The sequence below is a fragment of the Python bivittatus genome, unplaced genomic scaffold (genome assembly GCF_059951505.1).
Source record: "Python bivittatus isolate LINGU-HERP-01145 unplaced genomic scaffold, Pbiv_v1 ctg000070_np1212, whole genome shotgun sequence".
Classification (NCBI taxonomy): domain Eukaryota; kingdom Metazoa; phylum Chordata; class Lepidosauria; order Squamata; family Pythonidae; genus Python; species Python bivittatus.
In genome coordinates, this window is record NW_028277034.1 from 41,616,921 (window position 1) to 41,635,930 (window position 19,010).

The 19,010-nt window shown below is 37.4% G+C and overlaps 1 protein-coding gene across 1 annotated transcript in view; it reads left to right on the forward strand.

The window, feature by feature from the left end:
- The window catches only part of STPG2 (sperm tail PG-rich repeat containing 2), a 228,358-nt gene extending 211,205 nt beyond the window's left edge, over positions 1–17,153 (forward strand). The window contains exons 13-14 of the mRNA XM_088133269.1: positions 16,190–16,341; positions 17,036–17,153. Of these exons, the coding sequence (XP_087989395.1) occupies positions 16,190–16,341; positions 17,036–17,069 (186 nt within the window). The 3' untranslated portion in view covers positions 17,070–17,153. The remainder of the gene's footprint in view (positions 1–16,189; positions 16,342–17,035) is intronic.
- The last annotated feature ends 1,857 nt before the right edge of the window (positions 17,154–19,010 follow it).

The following is a 19,010-nucleotide window of genomic DNA, read 5'->3' on the forward strand; positions in this document are numbered from 1 at the left end:
CATCTATATTTGTGTGGCAGGGGAAAACCATGAGTCAAATATAAGGTGTTACAAGATGCTAAAGATAGAGGAGGTTTGGGTTTACCTGCCTTGAAACTATACTTTACACTTCCTGTTTAGTTTGGATGAAAGAATGGGTGATGATGAGAAACAGAAAATTATTGGAGCTAGAAGGACATGATTTGAGATTTGGCTGGCATGGTTATTTATGTTATGATAAAGCTAAAGATAATGTTGACTTTAAAAATCGTTTTGTTAGATGGGCCATATTGAGAATATGGAATAGATATAAATCCAGATTATGTCCGAAAATACCTTCGTGGCTCTTACCACAAAAAGCCAGAGAAATGATAACTAAACATAAATGGTTAAGATGGCTGGTGTGGGTCTTCCGGGCTGTGTGGCCGTGTTCTGGAAGTTTTGTTTCCTAATGTTTCACCAGCACGTTAGAAGAAAAAACCCTGCCTAATCCCCAGGAAGATACACACAGATTCTGACACCAAAACAAGCAGCCACTCAGTATTTTCATTGGGTAAGAAAAGAGAGAAGTTAAACATGGATATAAGGAAGCAGAAGAAAACTATGTCTAGAACTTCACTGGACAGTTTCCATGAGGGAATCAAGCCAATAACACTATAAAAGCCAGATTTGGAACCTCTATAGAAATAAAGTGATAAGTAAATCTTAGTTCTACAATATTAGTCATTTTATGTTTTAAGTTGCAAAACCCCAATTCTACTTAGTAGAAATTACATTTATATCCATTACTGATCCCCCAGATGACTCAGAATTACATTGGTAGCCATATCACATAAAACCTATTACTTTTTTTTCCTACTTATATACATATAAGTAGGAAAATCACAAATGGCTCACAAAGGAAGTTGTTGACATTTATATTTTGCCAGTCTTCAGTGAAACTCAAGATGATGCATGAAGTGTTCTCAGGGGTAGTCTTCAATCCAGAGAGCAGTCCTGCTTAATTGCAGTAAAAATGTTCTCTTTGCCTTCAGTCTAAACTGTTGGAAATCATGTGAAATGGAAGGATAGAATATGTTTTGGGGCATATGAATTGGGTAATATGTCTTGTGACTGAGTTGTTCTTACCAGTCAGAGTAGACAATTGTAGACCAACTGGAGATGTGTTTCTGAAAGCCTGGATATAGAAATGAGTTCCAATTAGTAATGAAATTTATCTAGATATACAAATTTATCTAGATATACAAATATAGTAATAATGTATTCATGCTCTTGGTTTTTAGGGTTTGACAGAAATGTCAATAAACTGTCTATCTTCCGGAGAGTGAGGCAGCAGAATCACATTGAATAAATAATTATAGCAACTGTACATATTTATTATCTTAGATCTACATGTTGTAGCCACTTTGCTGTATTAAGTGAAACAGCTCTGATAAATTTTGGCTCAGTTCCTTGTTTCCATTATCCATTACCATTTTTTTTAATTGTGAAAAATGTCTATTAACTTTTAATTGTGCTGTAGTCATATAAAATAGATAAGACTACTCATATATAATTTGGTTATATATGTTCTTTAAATGTCCTATCTGGTGTCAACTAAAGGGCTTGGGATCACCTTTTCCTACTAAATGGGCTGAATTGTAAGATTGGGAACAATTACTAGTCCATTTAAACTGGCTTTGTTCCACTGATTTCAACAGCACAGTTCCTTTGTGAGTCATTTGTGATTAAATCTTCTTTGTATAATATTAAGAAATCTTCCCACTCAGACTCTTAAAAGAAAGTAATTCCATTTCAGTGCTCTCCGTTGCTAGTTTATGTCATTTTTAAAAGAATTTGACTTTGATCACAGCAATGGCTGTGTTTTAAGGTCAAGAGTTCAAGCATCTCCATACTTTTCCACTTTCTAAAAACTGGATCTTGGGATAGTGAAGTAAAAGAAAAGCAATTTTATATTAATGTTTACAACAGAACATCCTGAACAAAATCCAACTCAAGATGAGCTTTAATATATCTTCAATAGCATGTTAATGTTATCATCACACTTCCATTCACATTCTATAATAAGCGACAAATGATTAGTGCAGCATATCTCCTTTTCATCTGTGTAAAGCAGTACTGTCCTTTCATCTGAGTAAATATACATCTGGCAGGAAGTCAACATAGTTACCTAAATCTCTTAAATTTTACATGGGACATGTGGCAATAGTCTTTTCTTTAAAAAATGCGTTCCCAAATCTGTAGCTATTGAAGTTATGTAGGTAAGAAAGAGTTATGTATCTGAAGCTCTACCAAAGTGCTACCTCTGGATCATTTTGGTAAGAACTAATACATGACCTTGAACAAAGAAGAGACTGTGAAAGAGTCTGGGTCTCCTAAGACAAAACTCAAGTTGGAGGCTTTTTGCAAATAAAACAAGATATTCTTCATTAAATATGAATGGGAGCTCTTCTCATATATTTTCCAATATCAGAATAAATATCTTGAAATAGATTTTTTTTAAGTTTTAAATTTTAAGTTACTTAAGAAAAGTTAATTCGTTTCTTTAAATTTTTTATAAAGTGACTGTGCATCCTTATATCTTCTCCATGTTCCATCTTGTCATATTAATTCAGAGATATAAAGAAATAAAGGAGACCAAAAAAATTCTAAACCAAAAAAAGGGATTAATGGTATTAGCAAGGCAAATAGATCCTTTACAGATCATCCACAGTTAATGGACTTTTTTCGTTCTGCTTAATTCAGGTCTTAATGTTTATAATAAATGCTTTAAACATGTCAGTGGTATGTTGAGCTGAAAAGAGTAAAGAGAATTGGCAAAGCACCTATGCACCATACTTTAGTGAGCTCTATCTTAATACTTAAGGGACCAGTCATAGGATTTTGCTTTTGCGTTTTAGTGTTCTCAGTTTAGCAACAATTTTGAATTTGCTATTTGCTATTAGAAGAGGTGGTAGAAATCCAAACAGGAAAGGCTGGGTGGTAATTTGCAGCTTTTCTATTACTATAAATTACTCTCTTCCCTAAACTAGTCCTTAAGCTGTGTTGGGACTATAATTGTCTTAAAAGTTCTCCATAAATGGAACATTGTTCTCAGCTACTTAAAATAAAATAAATAAAATAAAATAAAATAAAATATAACCAGTATGCTTCCTCTCATCACTACATAGTAGCTTACAAATATACCTAAACAACTCATGAAAGCTGAATTATTTAAAATCTCTGATGAACCCTGGATTCTCATTTTTATGATCCTAATAACTAGATCATTTGCAATAATTGTAAATTATAAAGTTTTAAAACACACTGATAGTTTTCATCAAACATAAAATTCTTTACACCACCACCTATGTTATAAACATAATACAGTGCAAACTATCTGGTTGCTACGAACAATACGATAAGAAACCATTAGTGGTATAATAGGATCCTGTTTCAGAAGTCTGTAAGACTGCAAGCAAGCAAAAAACAAACAAAACTGTGGATAAATAATTTGATCAATGTTTTTTCTAGAACAAGAACGATTTAGGCCAGAAAGAGAATAGAAGCAAAAGCGCTAGTCAAAGAACCTCTGATTTGATAGACAAAAGCTAAGTTGGTATTAGGTTTTCAGATATTGCTTAAAGTGGTTAGTGGATTCCTGAATATATTGTATAATGCAACTGCCATATTTCTGAGAATTTTATCTTTCCATCCCCTTTATTTTTATTGCCTTCTAAAATTTCTTCCAGTTACTGCAGAAATGAAAAGCAGTATTTTTACTAGAGTTAAATTATTTACCTTTGCTTTAACTAGGTTATGTTACTTTCTTAAAACAGAAATATAATCTGAGGCCCTAAAGGTATATGTAGCCCTACATATGGCTTCTGATGCCTTCAAAAGTTGTTACCAAATAGTAATGTCTAATGTAACAGAAAGGAAATTTATTACAGACATTAATGGAACGTAATCATATAGTGCATTTCAATACATCAGCAGTGACTTGCAGGAAGTTTTTTCAACAGAATAATTATTGATATCATCCCAGTGTAATTTTAGTATTCATATGAATGCTTATTACCATATGTGATACAGAAGGGGCAATGGGAGTGATGGTCCAGAATCTGGATGCATTCAGTCTACAGTTTAGAGTGAATTGAGATTGGGAACTGTTGAATGTTAGCCAATGGGGTTGCTGAATGCTTGTGGGTTTTGTCAAGTGCACCCCTTGGTGGTATGGATTGATTTTGAGAAGATGAAGTGTAATAGCAGAGGAGTTGCTAATCATATTAGATAGGAATAGAATGACAAAGGATGGCAAAGGGGGATCCCTATGGTGTCCCTCAGGGGTTGAAGAGTGCTAAATTAAAAGAAACGAAGGAGAAGGGATGGAAATCAGGGTACTGATGGACAGAGGGAGATATGGTGGGAAGAAGGGGTGGGTTGTTCTCAAGGATGGGAAACTGGGCATCAGAGCCCAGTTCCATTTCTGATGCCCTGTCTTCAAAGATTATCCTATTCTAGGCCAGACACACACATGCACAAAGGAGTTCATTTACAAAGGCTTTACTTTAATCATGCAATTACAAGCAGTGACAGGCAGGGCCTGTATGCAATCACACACAGTTTTGAGCAGTCCCAAATCTCTTGGAAACTTGCCTGCAAGAAGTTTCTAGTAACCAAAGTCCAGAGCAGCAAACAGAAGTGTCATTGGGGCACGGTCTAATGGTCTCAGTGTTGTGGGTAGGTCATTGGTTGGTCGGACTCCAAGGACAGAGTTTATACAGGCAGGGATCAGGGCACCGATAGTTTCCGGTAAGTGGCACAGTTGTTCCCAACAAGGGAAACCAGGCTAGCAGTTACTTTTAAATAGAGCCCAAGCTGCTGAATTCAGTTAAAGCTGAGAATGCCCCTGGTGTTCAAGGGGTTGTGCTAAATGCTGTTGCTCTGCTCTCCATTGCATGTGGAGCTGGGCAGTCTTTCCAGTGATTGCTGGGTGGATCAGCCTCAGGTGACTGAGTGCTTGAAACTTCCTGAGGCTGAAGTCCACCTGGCTCTTCCAGAGCAGGCTGTTCTGTGTCAGACTCAGGGGAGCTGGACATGACAGAGGCCCAGGGATCCTGCTGATGCTGTTTAATACCAGGGCTGCCTGTAATAAATCCTTTCTCATGCACTATGCTACTGAATGAGAGAACAGTTCTGGCTTGTGTTACTAAGACCTGAAGGGGGGAGGAAGGTCATGCACCCCTGTTGGATATATGCCTATCTAGGATTCAGATTTGGTATCAGCCACAAATCCAGGGGAGGTGGGAGGGGATCAGAGGTATTGCTCTGCAGGTAACCGGACGTGAGACCTTGTTTCTGAACTTGAGCTCTAGAGACAAGCTGGGGTTGCTGCTATTGTGCAGTCCCATCTTCTGCGCAGTGGTGTCCTTGTCTGAGCTACTGGACCTCAACTTGTGTTTTATAGTACCTAGGTTAATGAATACTAGGGGACTTTAACCTGCTTTCCTTTGGGCAGGGGTCAGAAGTAGACTGTGGTAACCATGGACTTGTCCCAGGTCATCAGAGGCCTGTGTTATGCAAGAGATCACATGGTAGTTCTGGTTTTCATCTCAGAGCAGATGCAACATGATCTGAAGGTGGGGGATATCAACATTTGCCATTTTCTCATAGTCATATCTCTATCTGATTGCCATTGAGTTGATCTATTTAAACAGTCTGCAATAGGGGCTGAATGGCTCCCCTTGGTTTCCAGAGGGCATGGTGAGGCTTTAATTGCATCCTGAAATATGGAAGCAGCGGAAACCTTTGACAGGATTGCACCTGAGTGGTCTCTTTCTATTTACTGATTCAGAGGAGCACCTTTATTTATCAAAGAGCTCTAGCACCACAGTGCCAGTAGTGAAAGACAAGCAAATCTGACCAAAGATGATGAAAGCTCCGATTTGAGCCTATATCATGGTAATAAGAATGGTGGAATAGCAATATTTCTCCTCTTGTTACCACATTCTCAGTCCTGACTAGCAGCCCTATTTGAAGTTACCTGAATTCTTTCGGGGAAAAACAGACTACAAAAGCATTTGTTGGACCACTATGAAGATTTTACAGGACATATAGAGAATAAAACTGCCCAGATTTGCTCTTAGCTGGATGCTAGCTGGGTGAGCCCTAGCAAGGTGATGGTGGCCACAATATCTTGCAAAGTTATTTGGGATGAGCTTGAGACTATAAGCCACTGTCTGTCTGTAAGGCACTCAAAGTCAGATATGATCAGTTTATATGGCTAGTAGAGAGCTGGGTGCCTAATTAGTAAGAGAAAACAAAGGTAGTTTTAAAATTCAAAACATGAACATTGCAAAGCACTTAAGTAACTTTGATGCAGGATGGGGCTCAACAAGAGAATCAATCTTAGCTTATGCAATGAAAATAAATCTTAGAGAACTGATTGGTTGAATAATACAAAAAACATATTACACGAAGCAAGGAGGTGCCACTATGCAAAGCACAAAGTATAGGTTATACTCTCCCTAGCTGATTTGTCTTGGATATATGAGCATTTCAAGACTGGACCATTTTCCTTTGTGGGTTTGCTCTTAAGGGTTTGTTGCCTAGCTCTTGATTTGGCAGTTGCATATATCAAGAGATCTCTGGGAGTAGTCCCTTTTAATTAATGTAAGAAAGGATCAACAATTAGACTGTGGCTCATATTCTCTGCTCAAGGATATTCTTTCTCTTAGCGTCTTCAGACTTTTGGCATTCCCATTTTTCTTCCTCCATTCATTTCAGGGGGTTGCAGAGGAACTCAGTTAATGGGTTGCATCTCAGTTATGCTTAAATGAAAAAGAGGAATATGAGTGCAGATGATTCCCATTTGATGTCATAGCCGCAGGCAAATCTTATTGCTGTACTTTCAAAGATTGTATTTGGTTATAATTATTCTAAGTTAAATTCCAGTGAGTAACTCTGTTATGGCATGAAAAATTATACAAAATATGCCACTCTTATTAGACATTGGTTTCAACTTATAATAGACATGTTCATAATAGGTAATCAGGAATCTAGCTTTGTAATTGTTAAGGAACTTAGTAGACCATAATATTTGATATTCTTCACTACACTTCAACCCTATACTACTGAAACAAGATTAGTTGGGTACGCATGTCATTTTCATTCAACTTTCCCCTTGTTCCATGATTATTTTCTTTGACAGGATTCTTGCCATACCATACTGATCTCAACGTTTTTTTAAAAAATCTTCTTAATTATGTGCTGTTGGTAACAAATGAATGCTCAAAGGATGTCTTAATATTTACATACTCCTTTGTTACCATTCTTAACTTTGCTGTCCAGTCAAAGATGTCTAATAATTGCAATAATGGTATCTCAGAAAAGTTATGTCAGCCTTATGCATACCATTAATGCATTAATGTGTCAAAACAACAGTGAATGACACAGCTCTAGGCAGTCTTAAAAGCTGCTAATGGTTGCCCCACTCCAAGGAATTGATTTGTAAGCAACCATAAAGCTATAAAACGTTCTCACTGATATATGGTTTTGCAAGCTTTGTACTTACCAGTCACCTCACTTTCAGTAGATAGTTAATAGTTGCTTTAATATGAAAGCCATCCACAGAAACAATGTGCTTCACGTTGCCCTCTTAGACAATTACTAATGAGTGTCAGTAGTAAAAGGAGTGAAAATATATTCTTTGTCAAATTCAAATATGCTTTTCTGGTATATTGCAAAACAAAGTCAGATTTGCAAAGATATTAATGTTATAAGGTCTTCTGTATTTTTATTAAGTTCAGTTTATTGGATATCCAAGCAGGGTTAAACCATTTGCAGTATCAAAGCACAATACAAAGCACAATATGAGGTAATAATAATTAATACAGATTGTCAAACTAATAAGTTAGCCAATTGAACCTCCATGGATTTCTTAAGTTTCTAGGATTGGAAAACACTCTCTAAACGTATTGAATGTCTAACAGTCATAAAGCATTGTCCTTATTCTTCTCAGAATTATCAATTATCCTTGAATCAATTAACTGTTCTCTGGAGGATAAGCTGGCATCTTTTGTCAGAAAGAAGTTGCTCAGATTGAAGATGTATATCAGATGTGAGAACTTTGAATTATGTAATTTCACAGAATCGGCTTCCTGTTGCCACTTGATTTTCCAGGCCAGGGGTATGCTAGACTGTCATTTAATTGTCTCAGTATTAACAAACTGCAGTACCTTGTCCTGACCAATCACTGGGGAAAATAGGAGGCAGGAGTATTAGGTACGTTTGCCACCTTGAGTTGACCAAATGTAAAGGTGAGATAAAAATCTAATCATCATCATCATCCCTAATTTGAATACCACACAGGCAGTTGCTGATTCTTCTGTTCAGTCCATATGTGAGCCATAACCAATGGCAAGGGCAAGCCTATTGTGGATGTAACCCTATAACGATAATCCAGTATCAGAGAAGATGAGACAGGATAAAGAGCAGGATATAAATGTTAACTGTGGGTCTATGGTCTACTTGGAACTATAATATTTGGGTGGCTTATGTTCTGAAATCTGAACTCTAGACTCTGTCTGAGTCTTCATATACTTTCTGCTTCTGAAATATGGTTTCCAATTAAGTTTGGACTTATTTTGGATTTCAGAGCCAGAGCCAGGATAATTTAGAAAAGAAAAGGGGAAAAAAAACCCTACTGTGTAATTCCAAATTCAATGTGCAATCTAAGGTGTGAATACTTTTAGTGAATACTTTCTCTGAGGCTGCTGTAATTCTCCCATCTCCATGTACAGTAGAATATCAAGTGCTATATTTCATTTTCAGTTGGGGTTTGCTGTCAAAAGTGCTGAAAATGTAATTGTAGAAATCAAATTAAAAATGCTAATTGTTTCTCTGCTATTCTCTTGATGCTATATATGCTGATTGGAAAGGTTGCTTCTTCACCAGTAAAGAAATTTGTCATTATCTGAATACATATCCTGAGACAGTAACCTGTGATAAAATGACAAGCATAGAGAAAAAAGTAAATGATGGAATTAATGTAGACAATGAGAGTTCTTTTTTGCATTTCAAGAATTGCTGACAACTTGTAGATACTTCTCAGCTCAGTTCATTCGACCTTTAAATTGTCTATCATGTTGTAAATAGCTCATATACTGTATGATCAGTAAAAATTATACCATAGTTGTGTATAATGTTGGAAACAATATTATTTTGCCTGCTTCAAAATACATTGCCTGAGCCTATTGAAATGCACGTAATATAATAACAGTATTCCACTATTCTCCTGGAGGTGGTCATAGACCATGGAAACACTATAGAAGCATTCAGGCAATCATTTCATTTCAAGAATCAGTTGAGTTTATAAATTGCATTTTCAATTCATATAGTGCTTATTGCTATATTGTATGCTACAACAGAGGCATCAAGAAATCATCTAATATTCTGTGCAAATCATTCCTATTCATCATGTAATATGAGAGAATCTCAACTTACTTCCTGTGATTTCTCTGGTTATACAGTCCTAGGGTCTATAAAATAGTTTTAATACATTTTAAATCATTGCAAGGGACTATGAAGTTCTGGGCAGAAAGTTGAAAGAACTGGGGGCCCAAGTTACATTTATTGTTGGAAGATATGGTCCAGAAGAGAACGAACGATATTGAAAATGAACAGTCAGCTGCAGAGAGGATGCCAACAGGAACAGTTTGGATTCTTTGATCATGGAATGTGTTTCCATGATGACTCCTGGCAAAAGATGGGATGCATCTCCCAGAACCGGGAAGAATTTGTGTGGAATGCACCTTGCAAACCTGATCTGGAGGTCTTTAAACTGAAACCTCTGTGGAAGAGATAAGAGAATTAAGAAAGTAGACTAGGAATGAGTCTGGTAGGTGTATCCAGGATGTGAAAACACCCAATGATGATGACAGAAATACAGAAAGGAATAGTTAAAGCTACATGACTCAAGGATTCCAATATCTGCTGAAAAAAAAGGTGTTTTATTTAGTTGATTTTGTTTCAGTATGTTTCAAAATCCTCTTTGACGTTCATTATTATGGATTTTTACAATGGAGGATAACATAAATATTTTAGGTTGGAGCAGATATATATAGTTAGTTGTAGATATATAGTGGGGCAAAAAAGTATTTAGTCAGCCACCAATTGTGCAAGTTCTCCCACTTAAAAAGATGAGAGAGGCCTGTAATTTTCATCATAGGTATACCTCAACTATGAGAGACAAAATGGGGAAAAAAACCCAGAAAATCACATTGTCTGATTTTTAAAGAATTTATTTGCAAATCATGGTGGAAAATAAGTATTTGGTCAATATCAAAAGTTCCTCTCAATACTTTGTTATATATCCTTTGTTGGCAATGACAGAGGTCAAACGTTTTCTGTAAGTCTTCACAAGGTTTTCACACACTGTTGCTGGTATTTTGGCCCATTCCTCCATGCAGATCTCCTCTAGAGCAGTGATGTTTTGGGGCTGTCGCTGGGCAACACGGACTTTCAACTCCCTCCAAAGGTTTTCCATGGGGTTGAGATCTGGAGACTGGCTAGGCCACTCCAGGACCTTGAAATGCTTCTTACGAAGCCACTCCTTCGTTGCCCAGGCAGTGTGTTTGGGATCATTGTCATGCTGAAAGACCCAGCCACGTTTCATCTTCAATGCCCTTGCTGATGGAAGGAGGTGTTCACTCAAAATCTCACGATACATGGCCCCATTCATTCTTTCCTTTCCACGGATCAGTCGTCCTGGTCCCTTTGCAGAAAAACAGCCCCAAAGCATGATGTTTCCACCCCCATGCTTCACAGTAGGTATGGTGTTCTTTGGATGCAACTCAGCATTCTTTCTCCTCCAAACACGACGAGTTGAGTTTAGACCAAAACGTTCTACTTTGGTTTCATCTGACCATATGACATTCTCCCAGTCCTCTTCTGGATCATCCAAATGCTCTCTAGCAAACTTCAGATGGGCCCGGACATGTACTGGCTTAAGCAGGGGGACACGTCTGGCACTGCAGGATTTGAGTCCCTGGCCACATAGTGTGTTACTGATGGTAGCCTTTGTTACTTTGGTCCCAGCTCTCTGCAGGTCATTCACTAGGTCCCCCCGTGTGGTTCTGGGATTTTTGCTCACCATTCTTGCGATCATTTTGACCCCACAGGGTGAGATCTTGTGTGGAGCCCCAGATCGAGGGAGATTATCAGTGGTCTTGTATGTCTTCCATTTTCTAATTATTGCTCCCACAGTTGATTTCTTCACACCAAGCTGCTTGCCTATTGCAGATTCAGTCTTCCCAGCCTGGTGCAGGTCTACAATTTTGTTTCTGGTGTCCTTTGACAGCTCTTTGCTCTTGGCCACAGTGGAGTTCGGAGTATGACTGTTTGAGGTTGTGGACAGGTGTCTTTTATACTGATAACAAGGTCAAACAGGTGCCATTACTACAGGTAACGAGTGGAGGACAGAGGAGCCTCTTAAAGAAGTAGTTACAGGTCTGTGAGAGCCAGACATCTTGCTTGTTTGTAGGTGACCAAATACTTATTTTCCACCATGATTTGCAAATAAATTCTTTAAAAATCAGACAATGTGATTTTCTGGATCCTGCCCCACTGTAGTTAGTTATAGTTATATCCCACCTTTCCTTCAAGAACTCAAGACAACATTCATGGGGATCTTCCTTAATTTAATTCCCACAACGGCAAGCTGAAAAGTATGTGCACTGAGACAGAGAAAGAGAGAAACTGGTCCAAAGACATCCCATGAGTTTTCATGGGTAAGAGGACACTTGAAACTGGGGCTCCCCAAACCTGGTCCAACGCCTTCATCACTATACCATACTAGCTATAGGTGTAGAGAGTAAGGAAGATGATCTTGACAAAGATATGCAGACTCCATTGCCAAAGCAACAGGATCTAAAACATTTTTAAAGACCAGAAAGTCCAGATAATATTGAGAAGAGGTTCAGACAGACACCTCCCTAATTCACTGAACTATAAGAAGGAGGAGGAGGTACAGTACAATCAAGATTCTGTTACCCTAGCCAGTCTATCTTATGATGAAATAAATGAAAGGGATGAAAAACATCATGCAATTTCTGTTACAGAATTTATAGATCCCTGGAATACCTATAATTCAATTCACTGTATAAAGAAGGTTGTGTTTCAAGTAAGCAAGAGCCTGTGTGTCCTCCCTACACAGGCACGTTGCATCAGCCAAACCATAGGGTATATTTAGAAGGGACTGAAAGATTTTAGAAATGTAAGATTTTACTTATATGGTTGTGCAGGATGTATGGACAGTCCAGGTGCCATTTATTTATTATCCAGCCTTTCATCATATTCTCAATTGCTTGTAATAAAAAATTGAAGATGAACAAATATGTAAAATATTATTTTAATTGTTTACATGGCAGAAGGAGTATGCACAAGGCTCCTGACTGAACCAATATATACAGCTTCAATCTGCATTGTTCTGCAAGTCAAATTAAACAATCGGTCTTTTCAATAATAACAAGATATCACCAACCTATGTTTCAGAGAGCATAAAAGCCTATTTTCTGCAATTACCAATATGGTTGCAAATATGAATAACAGACCTTTATCCAAGGCAGTATATTTTATTTCATAAAGCTAATGAAGCATTGGGACAAAATAATAGGGCTGTAGGGCAGGGGTGGAGATAAATCGATTCTTGGAGCCAAATTCAGTCTATGTTCACCTCTCCAAACTGGACCCTGTGGATATTTGTATATGTAGTAGAAAAGTGAATTTATGTATATTTAGGAGAATGAAGTATGAGCATGAAGGAGAATGAAGTAGACCATGGCCAAAAGAAAAATTAATACGTATGCACTTTTTTGCCTTCTGTTTTAAATAAAGCTCACTGAAAAAAAAATTAAACAATTTTAAATTTAAATGCCAAACCATGTTATCTTTTTGCAGCTAGCAGAATTGCATAGCCAAAGGCTATAATCTCAGAGAGGCTACATCTTGCATCCTTTTGAATTTTCATGAACTGTTTTTTGATTGGCTGCAGTTTAATAGGAATGCAGAATATTGTATTGACAAAAAGATCTTGGTGTCTCTGCACAGTCCATTGTATATGTTACTATTATGCCTTAGTAAGCTTATAATTAACTAATATCCTTTATCTAGAGAGTGTTCGTGTGTATATGAAAAAGTAAAATTTCAGGGCCCCTACTGTTCAGGAGGTGATGTTTTGTATGAATAATACAAATAATTAATCTGAGAATACTGGCTCTCAAATATATTCTATTTAAGGCTCAAAGCCAATATGTGCATATTTTTTGCATACCAGCTTCAAACCTCCAGACAATAATGAATAAATCATATAGCATCATATAGCAAACAATTTAAATGTTTGGGTGGATGGAATGATTTAGCTCATGAGACTGAAATGCTGAGCGGGAGTTCAAGGTTCTACTGGACTTTGCATTCTTTTTATATGCTTTTGGATAGACCAGTGTGCAAAAATGCTTCTGCTTTTTAGGTGATCAATAATTACTTTTGATAACTTAGGACAGGTGTGGAATCCTTATGTGCCAAGGGCCAGTTCCCTTCAAAATAGGTTTGAAGGCTACTGGACTTAAACTTGAGTCTAAAGTGAGAGTCTTGCTGGAGGTCTGAATCACTTGTTTATAGGGGGGGGGGGGGTTAGAAAATAGCTCGGTGTTCAAATGTGCCTTTAGGATTAGAGCTTGGCACTTTATATGGAAAATCCTGAAGAAAAACTTTATTATATAAAGTTATATAACTTTCATATAACTGGACATGGCTCTCTTTGACAGAGACAAGACTCTGCAGCATGTGCCTTTTCCTGCTAATCCAGTAATCTGAAAATCTCTCCTGTGTAGCAAGAGTTTCAGAGCTACATTGGTAGGAAGGGTCCATACCAAGAATATACAACTTCAGTCAGCTTGAGGTCCATCCCAAAGTTTGCATAGCACATCAGAAGCTGTTCTTCAAAAGCAGACTCGACCATGATCCATTTTAAGAGGCAATGATTTATAAGCATCTGCAAATTCACCGTAGAAGGTTTTTCGAGGCAGTTTTCTTCTAGATACTAATGAGCCACATGCAGTACCTTGAGCATATTTTTTCCTCCCTTGGACTATCCTATGATTCTCAGGATCTTTTGATGATTCTTAAAGAAATTTCATAAAGGCAAATAGGTAGCAACTGCTCCAGCACTATTAACATAATGAATACTAATGTATTAATTAATCCTATGCACCTTCATTCAAATAAGCAGAATAAAAGTACATTGGATCCACCCATAAATTGTTTTTCAGTATGCAACAACTTACTGAATTTTGTTGATTGTTTTATTAAGTTTTAAATTGTGTTTTATTTTTGGCTGCCTTGAATCCCCTATGGCTAGACATAACAATGACGACAATAATAGTGGTTACTGGAAATGGTTTAATGAAATTCCTTTGTGTTTTTGTCTTTATTACAGTTTTTTTTTAATTCCAATTTGCAATTATAAGCCAGTTTTTCACTCTGAATATACAGCTATAGACCTCATTCTCCAATTCATTGTTGATTTTTCTAATACCCAAATTTCTTGCTGACTGGCTCTGTATGTGTATTGGTATGTGTATATTGGTCAGCATGATTTTACCCCACATTTTGCTTGAGTTAGAGCAGAGTTGCTGCCATTGCCTTTCACGCAGATATGCACTGTTATTCAGAGCATGTCTATATAAGATTAGACTTACACATTACATCAAGGCAACATCTTTTGCACCTATGCTCTGTGCTTCAGAGAAGCATAGTTCTATGCTTTCATCTTAAAACAGTAGAATAAGATTTTTTCAGTTTTATTTTTTAATTAATTACAGGGGGTGTGAAGGGAGTTAACACTGAGAATGGGAGTAGGAAGCCTCTGAGGCAAGCCACTTCATTCTTATTCTTAAAACCCAAACTCTGAAAAATAGCCTGAAGTCACCATGTTTGGGGCAATTTCTTTGGTGGCCTTTTTTAGTTTTTCACTGGGGGTTTTTTGAATGGGAATAAGGCCTCCTGCTCCCATTTTACCTTTAAATCGCCAAATAAATGCCAAAAATGCTGAAATTAATCTGCTAAACTGGTGATTTGGGATTGTTTTGGAGAGGTGGGGCATTTCAGTGGGGGGTGTGATGGCAAGCTTTTGCTCCACAAATCAATCCCATTCCCCAACCTTCAATTTGTAAAAAAAGAAAGGGAAGAGCTGAATAATCTTGGAATAGTAGGAGGATGCAAATGTGAACCCCAGCGTGCCCACTCCTACACTAAACCATATGCCAGGATATGCGTGAGTATCAGGGGAATCCCATCTCTTGGCTTTTCCATTCATGCAAATAAGCAAAATCAAGATGTCAGAATGGACTGAACAGCTTCCATAAAAGCCACAGTCTGCAAGCCAACCTTAAATTATAAATTAAAGCTTACTAAAGCTCTGAGTTATTTGGAAGATATTAACTATGGAACTCACCTTAGACCTAACAAGGCTCTGTGGTTCAGTGTGGCTTTCTGATGTGTTCTCCTTTCAAACAAATGGAGAAGCTACATAGCAGGCTAGTGATTATGAGTATCTTTCACTCATATATATTGTGGATTATTAGACCAGCAGATGATTGGCAACCAACATTCTTTCATCAGTATTGGCTTAAAATGTGTACTTATTGTAAAATGAATCCTTTTATTGTGTATATGAGAACATACTCTCCTTACAAATATTATATGCTTGCAAGAAAAATATGTATGAAGTGGCACTTTGGCTACCCATTTTCATTGAGCTTAAATTATTTTGCTGCAAATTCATTAAAAATGTGAAGCTGAATAGCATATATAAACTCATATTTCTTTGGAAGAGTGCTTACTGGGAGCCTACAGGGCTCTAATAATAGTGTGTGTATTTTTTTTTTTTTAAATGGCCACTGATTTGTTATTATAGGTATATACTAATTAACTCCCAAGAGATTTAGTCCTACAATAATCTTACTGTATTCACTAATGTTACTCCATCTTACTGTCAAACTGGTTATTAACATAAAATTATTATATTTTTCCTGCATTCTAGAAGATTCTCTGTTAACTTTCTTTTGCAAAAAGTGTTTTTTCCAACTTTCCCATATGCCTATATTTTACCATATTGATAATTTGCAAAATGTATCCATAGCACAATGCATATTTGTTTTAATTTTCACAGCTCAGTCCACTTTTAAGAGATACGGTCTTGAAGAGAACATACAATGTTACATTAAATAATCCAGTTATGATTCGAGTGGGAAGTTCCATTTTTAAACGTGCAACAAGCAGAGAAGACCTTTTATGCACATCTAATCAAGTGAACTCAAAAAAGTGAGTATGGCAGCCTTCTGTTTGTAAGCTTATTTATAAAGCTAAGACCATATGTGAGGGAGCTTCCATATACTCATCAGCCTTACTCTTCTTTCCCAATGCTGCTATTTTCTTCAGCCATATAAGTGTCATCACTATTGCTCTGTGTGGATAAGGAAGAGTGCTTGCCAGTGGCAAGGTAGAAAATGTGATGCTCCAGATAGCACTCTGCTCTCTGTCCTTCTTGTTTCCTTGTGGCATCTGCTGTTACAGCAAAAACAACAACTGGTGACTTTGGAGGGTGGAGGTAGCTTATGAAGTCACGTATTCACCAGGAGTCAAGACCGACTTAAAGGAATTTTTTTTAAACTCTAAATAAATGGAGGAATAGTTTTCCAGTAGCTTACAACTTAAGAATATACAATTTACTAATGGAAGAGCTGCAGCAATAGTTTTGCTTTGTAATTATTTAAAACAAAGATTCTGATACTATTAGATGAAGAAGGAAATTATCATAATTTTGAAGATCAGTGTTAAAAAGTATCTTCATGAAGTTTTTTTAGATATTTAATTCAGGCTGGACTTTTGCTTGAGATATGTAAGTACAATAACAAAGAAGAAACGGAATGTAATGTCCATGCTCATCTAAATTAGAAAAGGTCAATGGGAAAAACCATGTTAAATGTGCAATCCCTTTTGTTCTGTCTCCTTACAGACAAAATGAAGCTTTAGTGTCTGATAATAAGTGATACCACTGAAACTTGTCTTGTGAAGAAAAGCTTGATTTGATGTCTTGCCTCAGCTGCTCAAAAGCAAAACATTGACTTGCACCCTTCAGAAATACAAAATCTATTCTGAGAGGATACTTTTTTTATTTTTCCCAAGCTTTTCTTGGTAACAGATCCTATTGGATTATTTGCTTCTATGTTGCTGATATGCATACTAGCATATCTTCAAGAGTTAATAAAGATATTTAGAAACTTAAATGCAGTATTCCCCTGGCTGTTTTTCTCTTTCAAATTTATTCTTTGAATGTTTATATACCCTAGTTTTGGATAGATAATTCTATTTATTTATTAAATTTATAAGGCCATCTAACTTTATTTAGACTGGGCAGAATACAGCATTAAAACATATTAAAACAAACAAAATAAATGGTTTCCTGGTCCCATCAGATGACACTGTTTAATGCTAGAGTCTAAAACATAAGCCACATGCAGCCTGCTGTGGCTTTTTGTGTGGCCTGCTACAGCTCACCTGTCAGATGCTGTCATCTCAGTTTCTCTGCCATTCCTGCCATGTGCATTTGGCCATGCCTGGCAGGTAATGTCTTAGTAGGGTCCTGGTTTACTGTTTGCCCTGGATTTTCAAGCCTCAGGCACTCTTCCCCTACTGTCTTCTTCTCCACAAGCTTCTCTCCCATAGCACTGGCATCCTTAGTGTTGGCTTCACTTCTCCCCTCCAGGACTGGTTTGCACAGCATTGCTGCAGAGGAGAAGCCAACACCATGCAAGCCAATGCTGCAGAAGTGAAGTGAAGCCTGTGCTAGGCAATCTGTACTGGGGTGGGGATGGCGGGAGGAAGAAGGTTGTGTCTGTCCGGGAGCCTCACAAGGGAAGTAACAATGGGAGAAGGGAGCCCGGAGCCGCCTTTGCTTCTTCCCCACAATGCCAGATTATACATCTTCTGCATCCCCTAATTCAGCTAGTTCATTTGTCCACCAATGACATGAAGAACCAAAGTTGACATTGCCATAGGTTCTTCTGGGATAGAAAAGGAGGTAAATGGGAAATGTGGGAAAAATAACTATTTCAAAAAATTATATAATCTGCATATGATTTTATTATTTAATTATATTAGTATCCCTTATCACTCTCAAAAGTATCCTGGCTTGGACAATAAAGCACATGGTCACTGGCCAAAGGGAAACGTGGCTGTTGCCTCAGCATGAATGTGATGTTGAGTACATTGAATAAAGTTATCCAATAAGTTCCAAATTTTTTAAAAAAATCAGTTTCAATTTATTTTTAATATTTGTTGCATTTCTGCACAAAAAATGTCTCATCAGTTAGCACATTTTAGGTAATGTGGCCCTGATATTCATTTAAGTTGGAGACCCCTGGTTTAATGGGCCATGCCAGCTCTGCCTAATCATACAGGATGAACAGAAACTATGGAAGACAAATGGTTCCTCAGATAACCAGGCCCTATGCTATGAAGGGCTTTAAAAGTAGTAACCAGCTGCTTGAATTGCACCAGGAAGCCTACTGGTAACTAGTGTAGTTCACAAAGCAGAGGTGTTAAGTGGGCATGCTGGGGCCTATCCAAAGAACCTCCCTGTCCAGATAAGGGTGCAGTTGGCTCACTAGATGGAATGATGTGAAGGCCCTTCTGAACCCAGTTGTCACCTTCTCCTTGAGTAGGAGCTATGAGTCCAAGACCCCCAAATTGTGCACAACCATTTTCAGGGCTAAAGATGAAACACCTCCAGTTCCAGGTAGTCCAAATACCTACAGGCACTTGGTCTTAGCAGAGTTAAGGCTGAATCTGTCCTTCCCCATCCAGTTATAAGTCAGGAAGCCAGAATATTGTTTGCAATATAAGCCAATTTAATATGCCAATTATTTATATCTAGAGCAGCCCAACTGTAAATACTAATGTTTGTAACTTTATCCATCTTTTAAAATTTC